This window comes from Nannobrachium achirus (assembly GCF_963921795.1).
Source record: "Nannobrachium achirus genome assembly, chromosome: 14".
Classification (NCBI taxonomy): Eukaryota; Metazoa; Chordata; class Actinopteri; order Myctophiformes; family Myctophidae; genus Nannobrachium; species Nannobrachium achirus.
This window is the reverse complement of record NC_137821.1, coordinates 30,193,445-30,210,768: the sequence shown is the minus strand read 5'-3', so window position 1 is coordinate 30,210,768 and position 17,324 is coordinate 30,193,445. Positions and strand designations below refer to the sequence as shown.

General features: G+C 42.9%; 1 protein-coding gene across 1 annotated transcript; it reads right to left on the bottom strand.

Annotated features, from left to right (window-relative positions):
* Positions 1 to 1,843: 1,843 nt before the first annotated feature.
* Positions 1,844 to 15,803, bottom strand: dtx4a (deltex 4, E3 ubiquitin ligase a; the record flags this gene model as incomplete). Its single annotated transcript, XM_080741205.1, has 8 exons — positions 1,844 to 2,209; positions 2,319 to 2,408; positions 2,690 to 3,010; positions 3,379 to 3,440; positions 4,099 to 4,260; positions 4,998 to 5,059; positions 11,237 to 12,422; positions 15,596 to 15,803. The coding sequence occupies 8 exons, from the start codon at positions 15,801 to 15,803 to the stop codon at positions 1,979 to 1,981; spliced, it is 2,322 nt and encodes a 773-aa protein (XP_080597331.1). The 3' UTR covers positions 1,844 to 1,978.
* Between the last annotated feature and the right edge of the window lie 1,521 nt (positions 15,804 to 17,324).

Genomic DNA, 17,324 nt, shown 5'->3' with positions numbered 1-17,324 from the left:
TCAACTCAAATGAGTAGAAATGTTTTCAATTAGATGATTTTGAGTGCCAGAGAGACTGGTTGTGATTTATATTTTTGTATAACTTAATTGATGCAATTGTTTCATGCAAGTAAAATAAGAGCAAAAGATCAATGACAGACTCAGAATGACTATGTCATTAAAACACAATGGTTCTCAATAAGCACAGCTCTGTATAGAGTTTGGCTATGTAATGTGATGTGATGTACGCTTGATATGACAACTTGATAATGGTATTCAAAGAGTAACAAAAACAAAAATGAGTACAAGCATTTGCATGATACCTCTTAAAAACACAGTAAAATATGAGATAAAAAAACTTGACATAAAATAAATTAGTAATTCAGAGTACAGCTCTCAGTCTCTCAGTCGTACCTTAGAAAAAAGTTTAATGTACATTTGTCCACATAAAACACATACAAACAGTGCATACATAAAGTATTATAAAGTATAAATGTTTTTAATGTTGGCCTAGATTATGTGTATGTTAACACAGACTAGGTATATCTTGTCAAAAGTACATAACAATAAACAGATCCTCAAAGGACCTAATGCAAAGTAACTGGACCATTTTGGCCAAAGTTGGGTCCACAACAAGAGGTCTTTTTGCATGGGTTTATGGCAAAAACAAATTGTGCGTATCATAAAACCTACAGATGACCATACCATACTTAGTTTTTAGGCGATGAAGCATTTGAGGCTGGTATTTGTCTGACCCAGACTCAGTAAAAAAGACTAACTTCTGGAGGAGATAGCAGTAGTCTAGCCTTCAATGTCAGCATAGATGCAAGAAGACGAAATAGTTGTGGAATGCACCAAAGCTCAGAGGCAAAAAAAGGAATGTAAAGTTGTGAAGGGCAACCCATCACACACAAAATACAAAAAAAATACATATTTACTGAATGAAATAGGCAAACAGCAAAGTGTGTCAGTTACACTCTGATTCAGACAACCCCACCCCAAATGTCTTACTTAACTCCACTACAAAAACTGCTCTCTGTAAAATTATAAGTCATAGCCCAAAATGGAAATATAAAAAAATATGTAAATGCAAACATATCATATAGTATAACAAGAATCCATAATATACAGGAATGCATTTTTTGTTTTCTTCAAAATGATAGGATTTAGACAAATCTAAGGAATGTAGTTCTTGATAAGTGCCACTAGAGGTCAGCAAACATCCATGCTCACGCTTCCAATCACGCTTTAGATATTTTGAAAGTACTGTTTCTTCTTTCTTTTTTTTCTTCTTTTTTTTTTACTATTCTGCCTGTGGACTAACATCATCTGCCCTTTATATCATTCCTTCATTCTGGGCTTCTTTAATATTCCTTGTCAGTTATTCCACATAGCAGCAGTTGTGGTGAGCTTTAATGTTCACCAATTTAGAAAATAATAGAAATTAAATATAATCAGCTAATTACATTCTTGATATCTCACAGTATAAATGACAACATTTTACCCAACACTGAATTGTATGTGCACAGTGGTCTAAACTGTCTCACTGGAAAAACGAATTGCAATCTTGTCACTTGTTACTGTATCAGAAAAAGAACCCAGATGATTTTGTCATGGATGTGTCATAATGAAAACTCACCCATACTGCCATGAGAGAAAATGTAATCTCAGCAAACACTGTTGAAACCCCAGTCTCTCCATGTCTCTAAAATACATCGGCATCTTAGCTGTTAAGTTGTATTGATCTTGTTATTTTCCGCCTGCATCTTTGTTTTCAGTCAAAAGTTGTCTCTTTCTCTTAATTTTGCACAGGTGATTTCTAGAAAACCGTCTTATTTTATCTCGTGCATTCGGCTGGAGATCAGTTCCTTGTGCCGCTCGGCATTGTGTGTCTTGAGACTTAGCAGAGAGGATGGGCAGTCGGAGAGTTAACTGATTTCCCACCGGCTTGGGTCGGTCTCCAGTCTTGCTGTCTCTGTTGGGTGTATGGCTTGCTGGCTCAGTCTCTGGGTAGGCACTCCTCCTCTGTGATCCCTTGGGCCTTGAGCTCCTCCAGGACGTTGTCCAAGTGGCCGGGGTCGGGGTAGCCGTGGCCCGTCAGGTTGGAGCCAAACTCCGTCTTGTGGTGCACTTCATTCCAAATGACTGTATCCGACTCGCCGGTGGTGCTGGATGTGCCCACTGAGAAGATCAGACGGCGGTCCCAAGCCACCAGAAGCAACCTCAGAACCTGGAGGAATAAAGAGACGGAGGTCACTGATCTGAGAGTCCGGGAGTCCACATGTAATCTCCAGAAGAAAATGGTGAGAATGGCGGTATGAAAAGAGAGAGTTGCTTACCTTGCGTCCCTTCTCGCTGTCAGGAAGGTAGCAGTGCCTGGGGAATCCACGGGCGGTGAATGGCTTGCCTTGGTTGGGATGCTCTGGACCCTGAGGAGGACATGTGAGACAAGACGGGCGTTGGCTTCAGACACGGGTCCTAATGCTCACAAGGAACTTATGGTCTGTGCACTTCCTGGCAGAGCCACCAGGCAGGCATCACTTAACTGCCGATTTATAATGCCTGTTTGCACCATACTGGTGACAGCTCACAAGGTCACCTACCTGTACGTAGTACACTATAATGACAACAAACCCCCAAAAAAAGGACAATACTCAAATGCATCGTTCAAAATAGAAACAGATCAGTTCAACATGTGGCATGGTCGTACCTGGATACCAGGGGGGATGTTGTAGATAATGCGGATGGTTTTGCAGTCGGGGTGACCCGGTAGTGAGTGTGGTATGACGTGGTACTCCATCTTGCCAGGGGGCTGGTTGCCAGTCTTGACCCCATAAATGGTTTTGCAGGTGGGGCACTGCAGGCTGCCATCCTTGTTGCCATTATTGTACATGGCGACAAGGCATTGGAGGTGGTACTGGTGGCCGCACTGGGCCAGGCGGCCCACCGACTCTGCCCGAGAAATGCCACCCACTCCAGGGCCCTTGTAACCCGATGGGCCAGCGAGAGCCTCCATGCAGATAGTGCAGTCCTGAGATGGGGCAGAATTTTTTTTATTTTTAAATGTTTTAATAATAGGCTATAACTAATCTAAATGGGAGTTAGATTGCATTGGTAAAGGAAAGGCAATTAAGCAGTCACAAAATACCAAACAAATCACTTATCCATATTAACAGGAACCTGAAGAGCCAATCAGAAAAGCTTTAAAGGAGTAATTCACCCCCAAAATAACTTTTTTTCTATCTTTTTTGACAACAAGTGTATTATGGAATGCGAAAACGTAAAGATATTATTGAACTCAAGTCTCCATGGCATGAGTAATGAATAGGAAAAAAAGTAATTTTGGGAGTGAACTACTTAATATGCATTAATCTTTGAGGAAGTATATTAAGGACTCACTTCCTCTGGAGGGTTGCGGACCTTCTGAAGGTACCTCTTCACCACTTCCTCAGGGGTCTTGCCTGTGGGCATTAAGGGAACAAAGAGGGAGGGCAAGCCATGAACCATGTCACCAGACAATGCACTGCAAAATGGTGTGTGTGTGTGTGTGTGTGTGTGTGTGTGTGTGTGTGTGTGTGTGTGTGTGTGTGTGTGACTGTGTGTGTGACTGTGTGTGTGTGTTTGTACACAGTCGTATATCCATCCATGTCCTTAGTTCAGGGGTTCTCAAACCTTTTTAGGCCGTGACCCCCAAAATAAACATATCTGAACTGGGGACCCCACCCTGACAAGCACTTGGAATTGTAGGTATTACATTTCATGTGACTCTGTTCCACCGATAAATATTGTGAAAATAGCCGATCTACATGCTCACAACGCAAACTTACATTAAGCTAATCATCTGGGGACCCCACAAAATAATTTGGGGAACCCACTTGGGGTCCCGACCCCAAGTTTGAGAACCACTGCATCAGACAATGCACTGCAAAATGTACTCAATGAGGTGTGTGTGTGTGTGTGTGTGTGTGTGTGTGTGTGTGTGTGTGTGTGTGTGTGTGTGTGTGTGTGTGTGTGTGTGTGTGTGTGTGTGTGTGTGTGTGTGTGTGTGTGCGAGCGCACGTGTGTGTGTGTGTGTACACACACAGTAGTACATCCATCCATGTCCTTAGTTTAACCCACCTTTGCGGGCCTGTTTCTTGGTCGTTTTGCGGCAACAATGACCTAGGCCGGGTATAGGCTTGATGTCACTCTTGCTGACAGGCGGAGGGTGAAGCACCAGCTTAGGTGGACGAGTCAGGCAGACAGGAAGACCTGCAGCGCTCATCAGGATGCCTGTAATACCTGGGGAAAGTAGCAGAGAGAGTTATTGTAATTAATATCATAACTTGGCCACATTGAGCCGCGGTTTGAATGGTTCAAATCTGGAGGTCTCAGTTGGAACTGTTACCCCTGCGACCCGATTCCGGATAAGCGGTTGAAGATGGATGGATGGATGGAACTGCTAATGCTGCTAATTGTGCCTTTTCTATGACTATTCTGTCCATATTTGATAAATGAACCTTTTAGCTAACAGGTACATTTCATCATGGAGTCTGTTATCATTCGTATCCCTCTTTCGTGGCTGATACGGTTTCCACCGTATTTAGAAGACACTCTTAGCTCACTTACAAATGCAAGATCTGAGTAAATGGCAAGAACCCTTGTCTTATATTTAATTTTTTCTCTCAAGATCCTACTTAAAAATGTAAAAAAAAAAAAAAAAAAACATTGATTCATAAAAAAGAACCCTTGTCAATAAAGTGCCACAAAGTAGTTTTTTTACAAGGTCAAAATCAAACCTAGCATCTGAAAAAACTAGACAGCATGTGTTAAAGCTATATTGTTTAATTTCAAACCAATTGTTGGCTTTTTACTGTAAAACCAGAAACTGAAGTGGCAACTCAACATGTTCCCAAAGGTTTTAACAATATTCTTAATGTGCTATATGTAATGAAGGACACAGATACAAAAGTTTCCAAATTCACTGATGCCAAATCATCCAGTACGAATCCTGATAGGCAGCATGTTTTCAGTCTTACCTGCTAAGGCGGGGTGTACAGGGCTGGCTCCATTCAGGTTCTTTACTGGAACCGTTGGTACTCTGAAATGCAAAACAAACAGAAACATACAGGTTAGACCACAAACAGTCAACACTAAACACCTAAATGTGGTGTGTCACAACATGTAGAACAACATGTAGGCATGGTGACGGCTAAATGCTTGCTCACAGGTCACTCCGTGTTGGCAGCAGGCCATGGTTCGTTTGCAGAGTCATGCAGACAGATAAAGCGGCTGCTTGGTGCTGAGAATAACACCTTGACCCATTACAATGCCAAGTAGGCCACACGTGCCCATGAGGCTTAGACTGAACTCAGTCCAACATATTAGCCTTGTATAATGTTATTGATTCTGATTCTGCCGAACACAACTGAAAGATTGTGTGACATTGCTTTGAAAAAAGCAGTGGTGTAATGTACATTTATTCAAGTTACTGTACTTACCGGTAACTATCATTTTGAGGTATTTTTTACTTTACTAGAATATTTCCAATTTTCAGTACTTTTACAAATCTTAGAGGCAAATATAGTATATACTTTTATTCTAATACAATTATTTGGAAACTTTAGTTACTTGTTACTTTGTAGATTTTGATTATTATTCCAAAACATATATTATCCACTTCAGCCCTATATACATTTTGGCCATTTGAAAATAGACGATCTACAAGCTCACAATGTGTCATGAATAGGTCTGCTATTTTCCATAGATTTTAATACATTTTATACATTTAAAAACTGAAATGGGACATTCTGCATAATGAGTAATTTGTACTTTTGGTACTTTAAGTACCTTTTGATGCCAATACATTTGTGCTTTTACTCAAGTAAATTATTTATTCTGTACTTTTACTTATATTATTATTATATAGTATTTCTAATTTGCAGTATTGGAGTAATTTTATTTAAGTAAAAAATGTGAGTACTTTTTCCACCACTGGAAAAAGTAAACATTTTCAAACAAAGGCAGTTTAAGCAGCAGGGTAATTAATTAGTTCATAGTTGGTTAATTATTTTACCCAATATATTCAAGAAATTTCAGTCAATTGGACAACAACAAGGATATGCCTTTACAACAGTGTAGCTTCAAACTAAAATACCTAAAGTACCAATGTGCTACCATATCTCAACCAATTGATAATCAGAACACAATTTATGATAATAACTAACAATAACTGCAAGACCCTTCTCACATTTGCTTGGACGTGTATGTGACACTCTCAAATCAATAAACTATACTCACGGTCTGCCAGTTTTGATGATAGTCATTGTTCTCCCTAGAAAGCAGCAAACAATCTGACAACAAACCCAGTATCGTCTTACTGCAATAATACTGTATCTGTATCTACACTTGTTTCCACTCGACTCTCTCACACTTGGCTTTCCGTTCTGCACTTCTCCAATGTGTTGAGCTACAGTGTATCTTTGATATCCGTCTGCTAGGCCCTCTTCATCTCTCTGTGCCAGTAGTGTGCCTGCTCTCCTTCCCCCTCGCTCTTATAGTCCTAATCCACCGGTCTCCATCTGTTGATTAACCTCTGGTTGTAGGCCAGATCCACGTCACCACAGGGATTACCTGCCAGTTACCACGCCACAGCAATGGGCTACCGGAAATACAATCCGAAATCAGTGTATGTGAATTACACATCAACAAAAGGTTACAATAGTTTCATAGATACTGACTGAATTAGTTCGTACTTCATCTACCAGAACGATCAGTTCCTTTGTCCTCAGAGCTCATGGATGGTGATACATTTATCTACAAATGCTTACAATTTCTGTGTCATATTTTGATCTGATCAGGTGACCACAACAACATATGAAGTAGTTGTTGTTGTCCCCCTGGGTGTCAGCCCCACAGTAGCATGTGCGTAAACGCTTTCGGGTGAAATAGGATTTCAATGAATCTGGATGGCGTCAGGGGAGGGTCTCATGTGTGGCTGGAAAGTGGTCCACTCTGTTTAACAGGGTTACAATGACCGGATTATAAAGTATAATAATGAAATGGGGGACAGCAATTTACTATAGCTGGTAATGCAATCAGTTTTTATGTATTTATCATTATACATATTTAATTGGTCAAACCTAAATGGCATTTTCTATGGATTCAGAATTATAATCACTGAAACTAACGAAGCTGGCTATGCTGGCACTAGACAAATACTGTTTGTTGTGTTACACAATTGTCAATAAGCATAGGCATTGTCCAAGCTACAGAATTATGTTCCTGTGCACGTCCAGTGGTAAAAAATGCCTGTTCCACATCCACTAAATGACAAAATGTGATAACTCACTGGGTCAAACCATTTTAGATTTACTGTACATTCCCTGAATGAAATTATGCAAGCTGTTGTTTGTATTGATGGATGCCTGAAAACTTCTACAGTGGGTATATAATCACATATTTTAGCAAAGGTGTGTGTGCCCGGCAGTAACGCTATGTGAGCCACGAAAGATGGAGAAAGGGAGGGTGAGAGAAAGGGTGGATCAAGGTGAGATTGGAGGAGTTGGGGTGAGTCAATGAGTCACGTTTCTCTGATCTAAGCTAATCTGCCAGCATTAGTGAAGTCTCCATCTGGACCACTGGATGAAGGTAACACAAGAAGCAGCAGCACGTGTTTACACACACACAAACAAACAAACACAAACCTTTGATCTATTAAACGAATAATTCCTTATAACTAGATATGCACAGCACACTCCACTTAAACACAGACACAAATGACTGAAGGCCACTGACACGTGCAGAAAACAACACAGGACAAAAGCGACTGCTGTGCAGACAGGCATTCTCGAGTTGTCACGTAGTTTATCTATGACAGTGAGTTCACTCAAGTGCGATTTTCTCACCAACAAACATTACATAGCTATACATTTTAAGGGACACCTTTGTTTTTTACAACAAGGGTTCATATTTTAGACTGTAATTAGAGACAAGAAAAGATGAGTGTTAAAATGATTTCATTTACTGCTTTGTATCATTTTAACCGGTTTTAATGATTTTGATTTCAGTGGATGCAGGCATGTGTACAAATGGCTAAATATGTCTTTTTAGACACAATAAGCCCATTCCCAAGATGCACCTAATCTTTCACTGGCAGATGTGACTTATGGGGGTTAGTAGTGTTACTGTAAATAGTAATAAAGAAATCGCTGGCTTATTGTGTCTAAAAATCTATATTTAGCCACTTGTATGCATGCAAAACCGATAGAAAGCAGTGAATGAAAACATTTTAACACCCATCTTATAATTTCTCTAATTACAATCTAAAATATTAACCCTTGTTGTAAAAAACTAAATTGTCTTTTAAACTCATATAGACCTATTTTAGCAAATGAACTAAAGCTGAAGCATATTTATGAGGTCAATATTATTATGTTTGATGGTATTACATCAATCTGGCAAGCCATCGTCAAAGAAAAGTTTGTCGCTCTTTACACTGCAGAAGTCTGTAATCAAGGGACTATTCCTACATTAACACAAAGCTTTGATGCAGAATAAAGAAATAAAAGGATTTAGCATGCAACAGCGTGATCTAGTATGAATGAAAGTGACGACACGACACTAACGTTGACACCCATCGTAAGAATGGAATGCGGAAGTGCTCATTAGGCTAATTTATACTTTGTTGCGTGATTGTTGCTCGACGTAGATAAACGATTTACACAAGCTGTAAAGACGGATCAGAAAAGATCTGTGAGACCGTGACGTTGGCTGTTTTCCAGCAACAGGTGTGACCATCTGTCAGCATGCAACGTGACATCTAAGTGACCAGACCCACCATTCAACTCTGTAATTAGAACGACTAGCATAGTATTGAGGTAGGGATTGACGAAGGGATTGAACAGGACCATTCAAGTGTGTACTTACTACTTACTATTGAGGCAGGAATTAAACAGGAAAATGAAGACTAAGCCTGATACTAGCTAATGTTTATCTGTTGTTGAATAATGGACTAAAATGGATTACAAAAGTTTAGTTGGCAGCTTGACCCTCCCCCGTTTTCCTCCAGTGGAACCCTCCCATATGTACTGCTGGGTCTAACATACAGAAATACTTTACATGCAAATAATTACTAAACTAATTACTGTCATTTCATACTTAGCTGTTACAATATTATGCCTAATCCTTTTGTGCATCATTTGAGGGAGTTTTATGAAAGTAATGCAAAAGTATTGTAACAAAAAGAGAGTAAGAGTAACTCCCCAGTTAAATGTCGTCAAGCATAGTGTCAGATATTCAACATGTTTGCAATTAATTTCAACCACTGAGAAAACATCAGTGGTCTCACTCTCTATCAGCTGTGAATAAAATCAAACTGGATAACAGGGCAAATTCCATTAGAACCCCACCTCTTTTTAATGGGTTCACTCTTTCCCATAAAAAAAAATATCATTCAGCCCAACCCATAATGAATGAGACCTGTCACTCTAGCTAGCTGGTCAGGGCAGCTCTAATGATGTTATCACTTTCATTAGCGCTGTCGGGGATCAGAGTGCTACAGCATGGCATCTTTGTATTTCCTGACCAGAGGTCGCTCTCACACATACGCACGAACACACGCACGCGCGTGCACACGCGCGCACACACACACACACTGTGTCTTTGGTTCATGTCTTTGGTTCAGCATTGTTCTGCAAATGGGAACCAGGCTCTTAGCTAGTCCCACAAACATTTCCATGGCTACCAACCAAACACAAGTGTGCGTGCATGCACCCGCGCACACGCACGCACGCACGCACGCACGCACACACACACACACACACACACAGAGAGAGAGTTGGGGACAATGGGCCTCCAGGAATGAGAAAATCCTGGGAATTAGAAGTGAATTGAGGAATATGGAGTGAAGTCCAATGGAGGGATTTCCACCCACTTCAGACGTTATCATCGGCGATTATCACTTCTTATCAGCCGATATTATGGAGCTAGTAGGGCCATGCTCTGCAGACTGAGTCGGTCAGAGTGTTAGTGCGCATGCGGCGACAGATGTTGACTTGAATAGTTATCTCCCCTGAGTGGGAGGCAAACCCGGACCATCGTGATAGTGGCCACCTTGCTACTTACTTTTGCTTGTTTTTCTGAAAAGTCGCTTGTAAATATTGGTAGTTGCGGGTTGTGTTTTTTGGGAGGCTTGTGTAGTTGCTAATTTGGGCTTGTTTCCTAATGTTGTTTAAAGACACATTTTCAATGTGAAGGACCCCCAGATTAATATCTAATTGCTCAAACACGCCCATCTGAATATTTTGTGCCAGGGATCCCCATACAAGATTTGTGTCCCCCAGTTTTTCAAAAATAGCAGATCTACAAGCTCACAACGCATCGTGATACGATGAGTTGGCTTCAGCTATTTTCAAATAGCCGATGCATATAGGTTTGAGTGCTCATGTAGCCTATAGTCGCTTCTTTTGGTCTCGTTTTCATAGACCTGGTTGCTTATTTCTCTCACAGAATCTTGCAGCAATGCTTCTGAATCTGCACACTAATGAGAGTTGATACCAGATAGTGATTATGTAGAGTAGCAGTGGTTCTCAAACTTAATTTAACATAATTTCAAGGACACCCATAACTCTGAGAGTGTACAAATGGAACCAAATGGATGTGTTCATTTGTACACAGAAAAAAGTTCAATTTGTACTCAGGGTCCATTTGGAACCCACCTCAACAGGTTCACTTTCAAGTAATGTAGGAATTCCTTTACATAATCACAGCAATCAGTATCTATTTCCCTCCCAAAAAACGTTCGCACACTCCAATAGCTTGATGTTTTTTTCCCCCGTCCCAAATCAGCCTCATGGTGGCAATATAACAGGCTTATTTATGTTCTGACTCCTGAATTGTAGCTCATACTATCAAAATCTTATAATGACTGGGATTCCAAACATTGCTTCCCCACAATAACCTACCTGGCCTGGCGGTGAGTTGTGCTCCAGTGAGCACTTTTTCTATCTTTGTATTTTCTTTTACAGTGACAGAACCGAATGTGAAAAAACATCCTTTAAGCACTATTCAAATTAAAATACATTAACTTTCTATTCACTAATACACGCAGACCAGAGCAGATAACTCATTGACTAGGTCAGAGTTTCTCAAAGTGGATTCCAGGTTTCCTTTAGGGTGGTCTAAATGGATCCATACATGTTTGTACACTGTCAAGAAAAGGGGAGACCTTGAAATGTAGAAGTTTGAGAAACAATGGACTAGGTGACTGGCTACTCACCCAGAGGCTATGAGAGCACGTGACTGGGCCATGGCAATCCGCTGCAGGGCAGGCCGGCTCAGCCCCGCCAGGCTGGCGCGTGGCGGCAGTGGCGCTGCGCAGGCAGCGGCACCGGTGGAAGCCACCGGGCCTAAGACACGGGCAGAGGGCGAAGGTGTGCAGGTGGAGGCAGCCGTAGAGATGAGGGATGGAGCCGTGGCGGTCGCTGTAGACGGAACAGAGGACACGGAGAGGGACGACGACATGGAGGGATGAGGGGCAGAGGTGGTGTTGACGGAGGGAGCGACAGAGGGAGGAGGAGGCGGCGGAGGAGGAGCCGGGGGGAGAGGCGGAGGGGGGGGCCGGGTGGAGGACAGGGAGAGAGCTGCGGTTGCCGAGCCCAGGAGGGAGAGAGAGTGGGCAAAACCTCCGCCTCCGAAAGCGGGACCCCCGCCGCCCCCGAAGACGCTCAGACCGACTCCCCCAACCCCCATCCCTACACCACCAGCAGCCCCACCTATGGATGTCCTGTGAGGGGATAGCGATCGGGACAGGGCCGGTGGTCGAGGGAGGGTCAGTGAGTAAGACCCTCCAAGGGCAGGATAACCCCCGAGTTTTGGACTAGGGGGTTTGTTCTGGGGCGGCCTGCGACCCAGGGTGTGAGCTGTCGACAGGGCCCCCGCTTTGACGCTCAGTACCAGCATACACTGTTGACAGGCACAGGGCTGTCCCAGGGAGGTGATGGCCGACGCGGGAAGTGCCCCGCTTGGATAAGCGCTTCCGTTGCCCATGCCGCCCATGCCCCCGCCCATACTCATCCCCATCCCCATCCCCATTCCCGCGCCGGAGACGCCCGCTCCCAGGAACCCCCCGGGTGCGGCAGGCGGCGGACCCCAGGCGTGATGTGACTTGGGCAGAGGTCCAGACACGAGCGGGTAGGCCAGATCAGAGCGGCGCTGGATGCGTCGGCAGCGCTGCGTCTGCCCATTGATTTGGGTCATGCTTTGAAAGTCAATGAGGTAGCAGAAGCCCAGCGGCGACAGGTCCAGCCAGGGCTGCTGGCGATCACGAGCCGCCTGGATGGCGATGCCGACCTCCGTGTCGTAGGCGGTCCAACTCCCAGCGTCGTTCTCCCACTCCCACAGCCAGCCCTGGCCAGGCGCAGAGGTGGGGTCGTAGAAGCTACGCCTCACAGGTCGAAGGGTACCTAGGGGTAGGGCACAAATCCAGCAGTTCACATCATGACACATGACATATGACAAATGACACATGACACATCTATGACACATTATGAGTCTGCTGAACATGTTAAATGTTTCATGTTAACCACATAAGCCTGATTTATACTTTGTCGTACAGTGGTGATGCGTGGTCAAAGTAGATGATCTAAAATATAATAAGATAATAAGATAACAGAATAATTTTTACGTTTTTCTATAACGTAACAAAATAACAAAACGTGTCCAAAATCGGGATGCCAGGTTGAAAGTCGTTACATGTATGCTAGGTTATATTTTTTAGTGATAGCCTAGTACCCAAAACTATGACTCACCCAAATCAATTTGCTGAGGACTCTATATTCATTTAGGGGAAAGGGGATAAATGTTTGCTGGATGTGGGGCTGAAACAATATTTGCAGTGTACAAGCAGATTAAAACCCTAACAAACTCAACATGCCTGTGTGTATAGTATGTTCGCTAAGAGTTTGGTCAAACAGTCAAACAGGTTGCCCCTGGTAACAGCACACCGTGTTCTGAATTCTGATTGGCTGTCAGCTTTGATCCAGCCAAAAGCTGACTGTATTTGCTTTCCCAGAGTGTCCAGGGTAACTCCAGAGATTCTTCATAAATCCTTCTCATACCAGATTCTAGGTGTTTCTAAGTGACCAAAGGATTGTCAAGAAATATTAGGAAACCAAAAAAAAGTAATGAATGCTGAATAACAACTAACACGCCGTAAGGGCGAGAAGCAACCATCAGGTCGAGCAGCAATTTCCCCCAACACACACGCACGCACGCACGCACACACACACACACAGCAGCTGATCTGTCTGTGAAAGCCACAGCCAATCAGCGATGCATCACAGACCCATGTGAGTGAGTGAGCCAATCAGCGATGCGGCGTGAGTGTTACACCAAATGTGTTACTTACAACTTTTTGTGACTGGAATGGGAGGGAGGAACTGAATTCGATTCGGTTTCATTGCGACTCACAGACATGAGCGGGACTCATGGACATGAGGTGGATGATTTCATACTAACTGCAACCTGACAGTCTCAATGAAGCATTTTGGGGGGATCAGTTTTCATTAATCAGTTTTGTCAAGCACAGCTTTTCCTCAGGGTATCTCGTCTTTCACCCTCCATTTGCCAATGTGAATGTTCTGTAATTCAGGTGAAATATGGTCACTCTTGCTAATAATGATTAACCAGTTAAACCCAATATGCTTTGTTCTGTCATTGTCAAATAACAGCTATTTTTGCTGAATGTTCAACTATTTTTGTCAAATGTTTGCCTAGTATAAGGGGGACTAGGTCAATAAAGTGCACTTCTCAATAACTCTAAAAGTTGGAAATGGTACATACAGTATTTGGCAACTTGACACAGTAGTTTTAGAAATCCTGAATTCCCCATTTATTACCAATTCAGCCAATGGAAGTTGCCTATGCTGGATTTGGATGATTATTGCACTTGCAGTATGTTACTCTCCAATGTTAAAGCCATTGAGTGTAATTATCTACATTCAGTTAACTGTAGAAACCTTTAGTTTAAAAAATAGTCAGGAATTGTGCGTGACACCTTGTGGCCCACTGACAAAATAAGGAATAACTAATTAATTACTATTATCATTTATTTATTGTGATTTGTGTGCCCCCCCCCCAACCATCTCTGTAATGGCCCATCTAAATTAATTCAACTTGTTATTGAAAGCCAAGGCTATATAGGTCTAAGTTTTGCAGAGTAAGTTGTCAAGTATGAACATTTAACAGTGGCATAATAGAACAGGGTCATTTATCCAGTTGGCACCAATCAGTGACCTCAGATTACTGATATCCCTCCCTCCTCCCCTCTCTCAGTTTCTTTCACTAGGGAACACCACCGCCTTTCTCACCCCTCCTCTTGCTGAATTTGGGGGGTAGAGTGGCAGACTGCACAAGGGCTTTTGTATTAGCTTGATGTTGAGAGGAGGGCACTAATTGGAGTCTGTTGTTGATTCTCTATTTTGCCTCACGCTTTCCTCCCTATAGCAGGCAGGCTACATGTGAATGCAACATGCAAGGATAATTAGCCTATGTCTTAGAAATGAGGCAAATATATAATATATTATGAATAAATGTCCGGGTGCATAATACATGGGTCTCTAAATCGTATCATTAATAGTCATGTTTATCACATTACCTTTTCCATCTCCCATACCTGGAGCATTGTGTGGAATGTGTGCACTATGACCCTACTGTAACCCCCTGAGCACCAGGCAATGGCACATTTTGCCCACCAAAACATCAAAGAATAAAATGGCCTGCATGTGACTGGCCACTGGAATGTTCTCCTGCAGGAAAACAACTCATGATTCCTTTGCACCAAAAATAACACCAATAACAGTTCAAACTCTTTGTGTGGGGGGAAGAAATGGACACAGATCAAAAAGGCTCGAAAACCTAATAACTAAACAGGCCCTTCGGCCCAGATACACCTCTACGCAGCCTATACGCATCTTTTCTGGTTTGTACAGCGATGTAGGCTAGCTGCTCTGGTCCATAGCGTTAGAAGGAGTTCTCCTTAACGCATGAGCCCCTGCTGCGGTAGCCCAGGCTGCTCAACTTCTCGTCTGTAACAAAAATACAAAATACACTTTCACTACTCACCAAAATAAAGACAGTTCTAAGCTGTCTAAACCCTACTTTCCTTAGTGGGAACACTCGGAGCCCCCAAGCTTACCTCTAAAATACACTTTTTGACCAGAAAAGAAAATATTTCACCGGAGGTTTTAGCTACTCCACATCGCCCTCTACAGATCTTGTCAATAGAAAATTCCATTGACCAGATTTTGCCTTCAGGTGAAATATTTTATTTTCTGTCTAAAAGGTCACGGTGTATTTTAGACGTGAGGTGGGGTGCTTCCTTAGTGTTCCCACTAAAGAAAGTAGGCTTTCTACTCCCTGAAGCCGTCTTTGTTTTGGTGAGTAGCGAAACGGTATTCTTTATGTTTTACTACAGACGAGAGGATGCGCAGCCGTTCCTGCGGGCGCTAGGGAAGGGATCATTGGTGACATAGCGGTTAAGGATAACTCATTCTAAGACGCTTTACGCTATGGACCATAGCTAGATGTAGGCTAACTACTAAAGATGCTGTGTCGGGCGTTGCTGTCAGCATCTTACCTGTGTCTTGTCGGAACTGGTGCATGGAATGCAGGTCGACGATGTAGGGCGAGAGGCGAGAGTCCACCTGGCCCAGGACGACGCTACCACTCCGCGGGTCGCTCCGGACGACTGCCTCGATGTGGCGAGAGACGGCCGGGCTGTAGGGCCGCCAGCGTCCGTGTTCGTTGAGCCATTCCCATACCACCACGGCGGACGCTAGTAACATCCTACTCCTGCGAAAGGGAACGGAAAAAACAGAGCCATGAATGCAACGCCAGCCGGGGTGGTCATTTTCATTTAAAGATCCCCATCTTTTCTACTCCGCCTCGCATCCCTGTGCATCCATCTTGTAGAGTTTTTTTTGCAAGCCAGATGTGTCTCATATCTCCCGATGATGTGTGTTTAATAGCCGTGCGGCTCTGTCTGATGATGGCATTATGCAGAAGCTGTACCTTTCATGGTGATGTGTTGTGGGCGCAGCAATCACTCCATCCTTTTCTAGCCCAGAGCGCAGACAGAAAAGCAAGCAGTAGCTTTACAGACCAGCTAGGGCAGTGGTTCTCAACCAGTGGTCCGGGGACCACCAGTGGTCCTTGAGGGGGTTCCAGGTGGTCCCCAGCTAAACGATGGAGAGTTGGTAATGGACCCTTATAGATCTTTAACCCTTGAGAGTGTCAAATGAAACCAAATGGACCCGTGCATTACTTAACTTACTACCTAGCTGTTATCTCTCGTAATGATGGGCACCAATATCAACACAGCATGGAATTGTGGACAAAATCGTGTCCAACGATAGCAACATTGGGTCTGAGAGGCAAAATCTCAACAAATGGTGGTCCGTGGCTCAAATGCCGATTAAATATTGGGCCTTAACATGAAAGGGGTTAAAAAAATGTACTCCCTATCCCTATGCAGATAATGTGACGTCTACTGAAATCATTTCTGTGGTAGTAGGTAGCCTACAGTCAAGTTAGGGTGAGAGAGGATGTAATTTGGCTGTTTTGGGGGATTCGTGCAGCATGGGTGCAGCAGCACTCACTCATGAAGTAGGTTACTGTGTGACAACGCTCGCTGTGGATCTGCTTTGTATCCCAACCTGATCCCAACGCTTCGAGTCGACACGTTTAGAACAATGTTAAAATTTAACGTTAATGAATCTATCAGTGGAACGTTCAGTCTCGGACCACGGACGGACGGATGGGAACAAGACAAGACAACATCATATGATGTGGTGGAAAAACATTTTTATTTATTTACTTGAGTTAATCAACACAGCAATGAAACAAATACTCTGTTAATGTAACGGAATTCAAACATTTCTTGAGTAAAAGTAAAACAATCCAAATCTAACTAGTTTTCAAATTAGTAGTAGGCTAGTAGGCTATTAAGTGTATTGAAAATTGGAAATACTCAAGAAAGTACAAATAGTTAATAAGTACATTTATGATTTACTTAGTTAGTAGCCTAGTTACTGTGTACACCACTGTAGACAGCGCTGGCCTGGAAATCATTATACCGGCAAAAACTGACATGTATGTGCGTGCGTGGACTAGCATGCACATTGGCACGCCCCAGAAAGCAATATAGTCCAATCAAATTCAGGAAACACTTCCTTTCGTTGAATATTCTGCCAATGATGAATAGCCTCATTTGCCATTCATTCTTTTATTATTATGACCGATCATTTGGGTCACATAATAAAGCCTTGCACCTAAACTTACTAGTATTTGATTAAGCTAAAATAAAA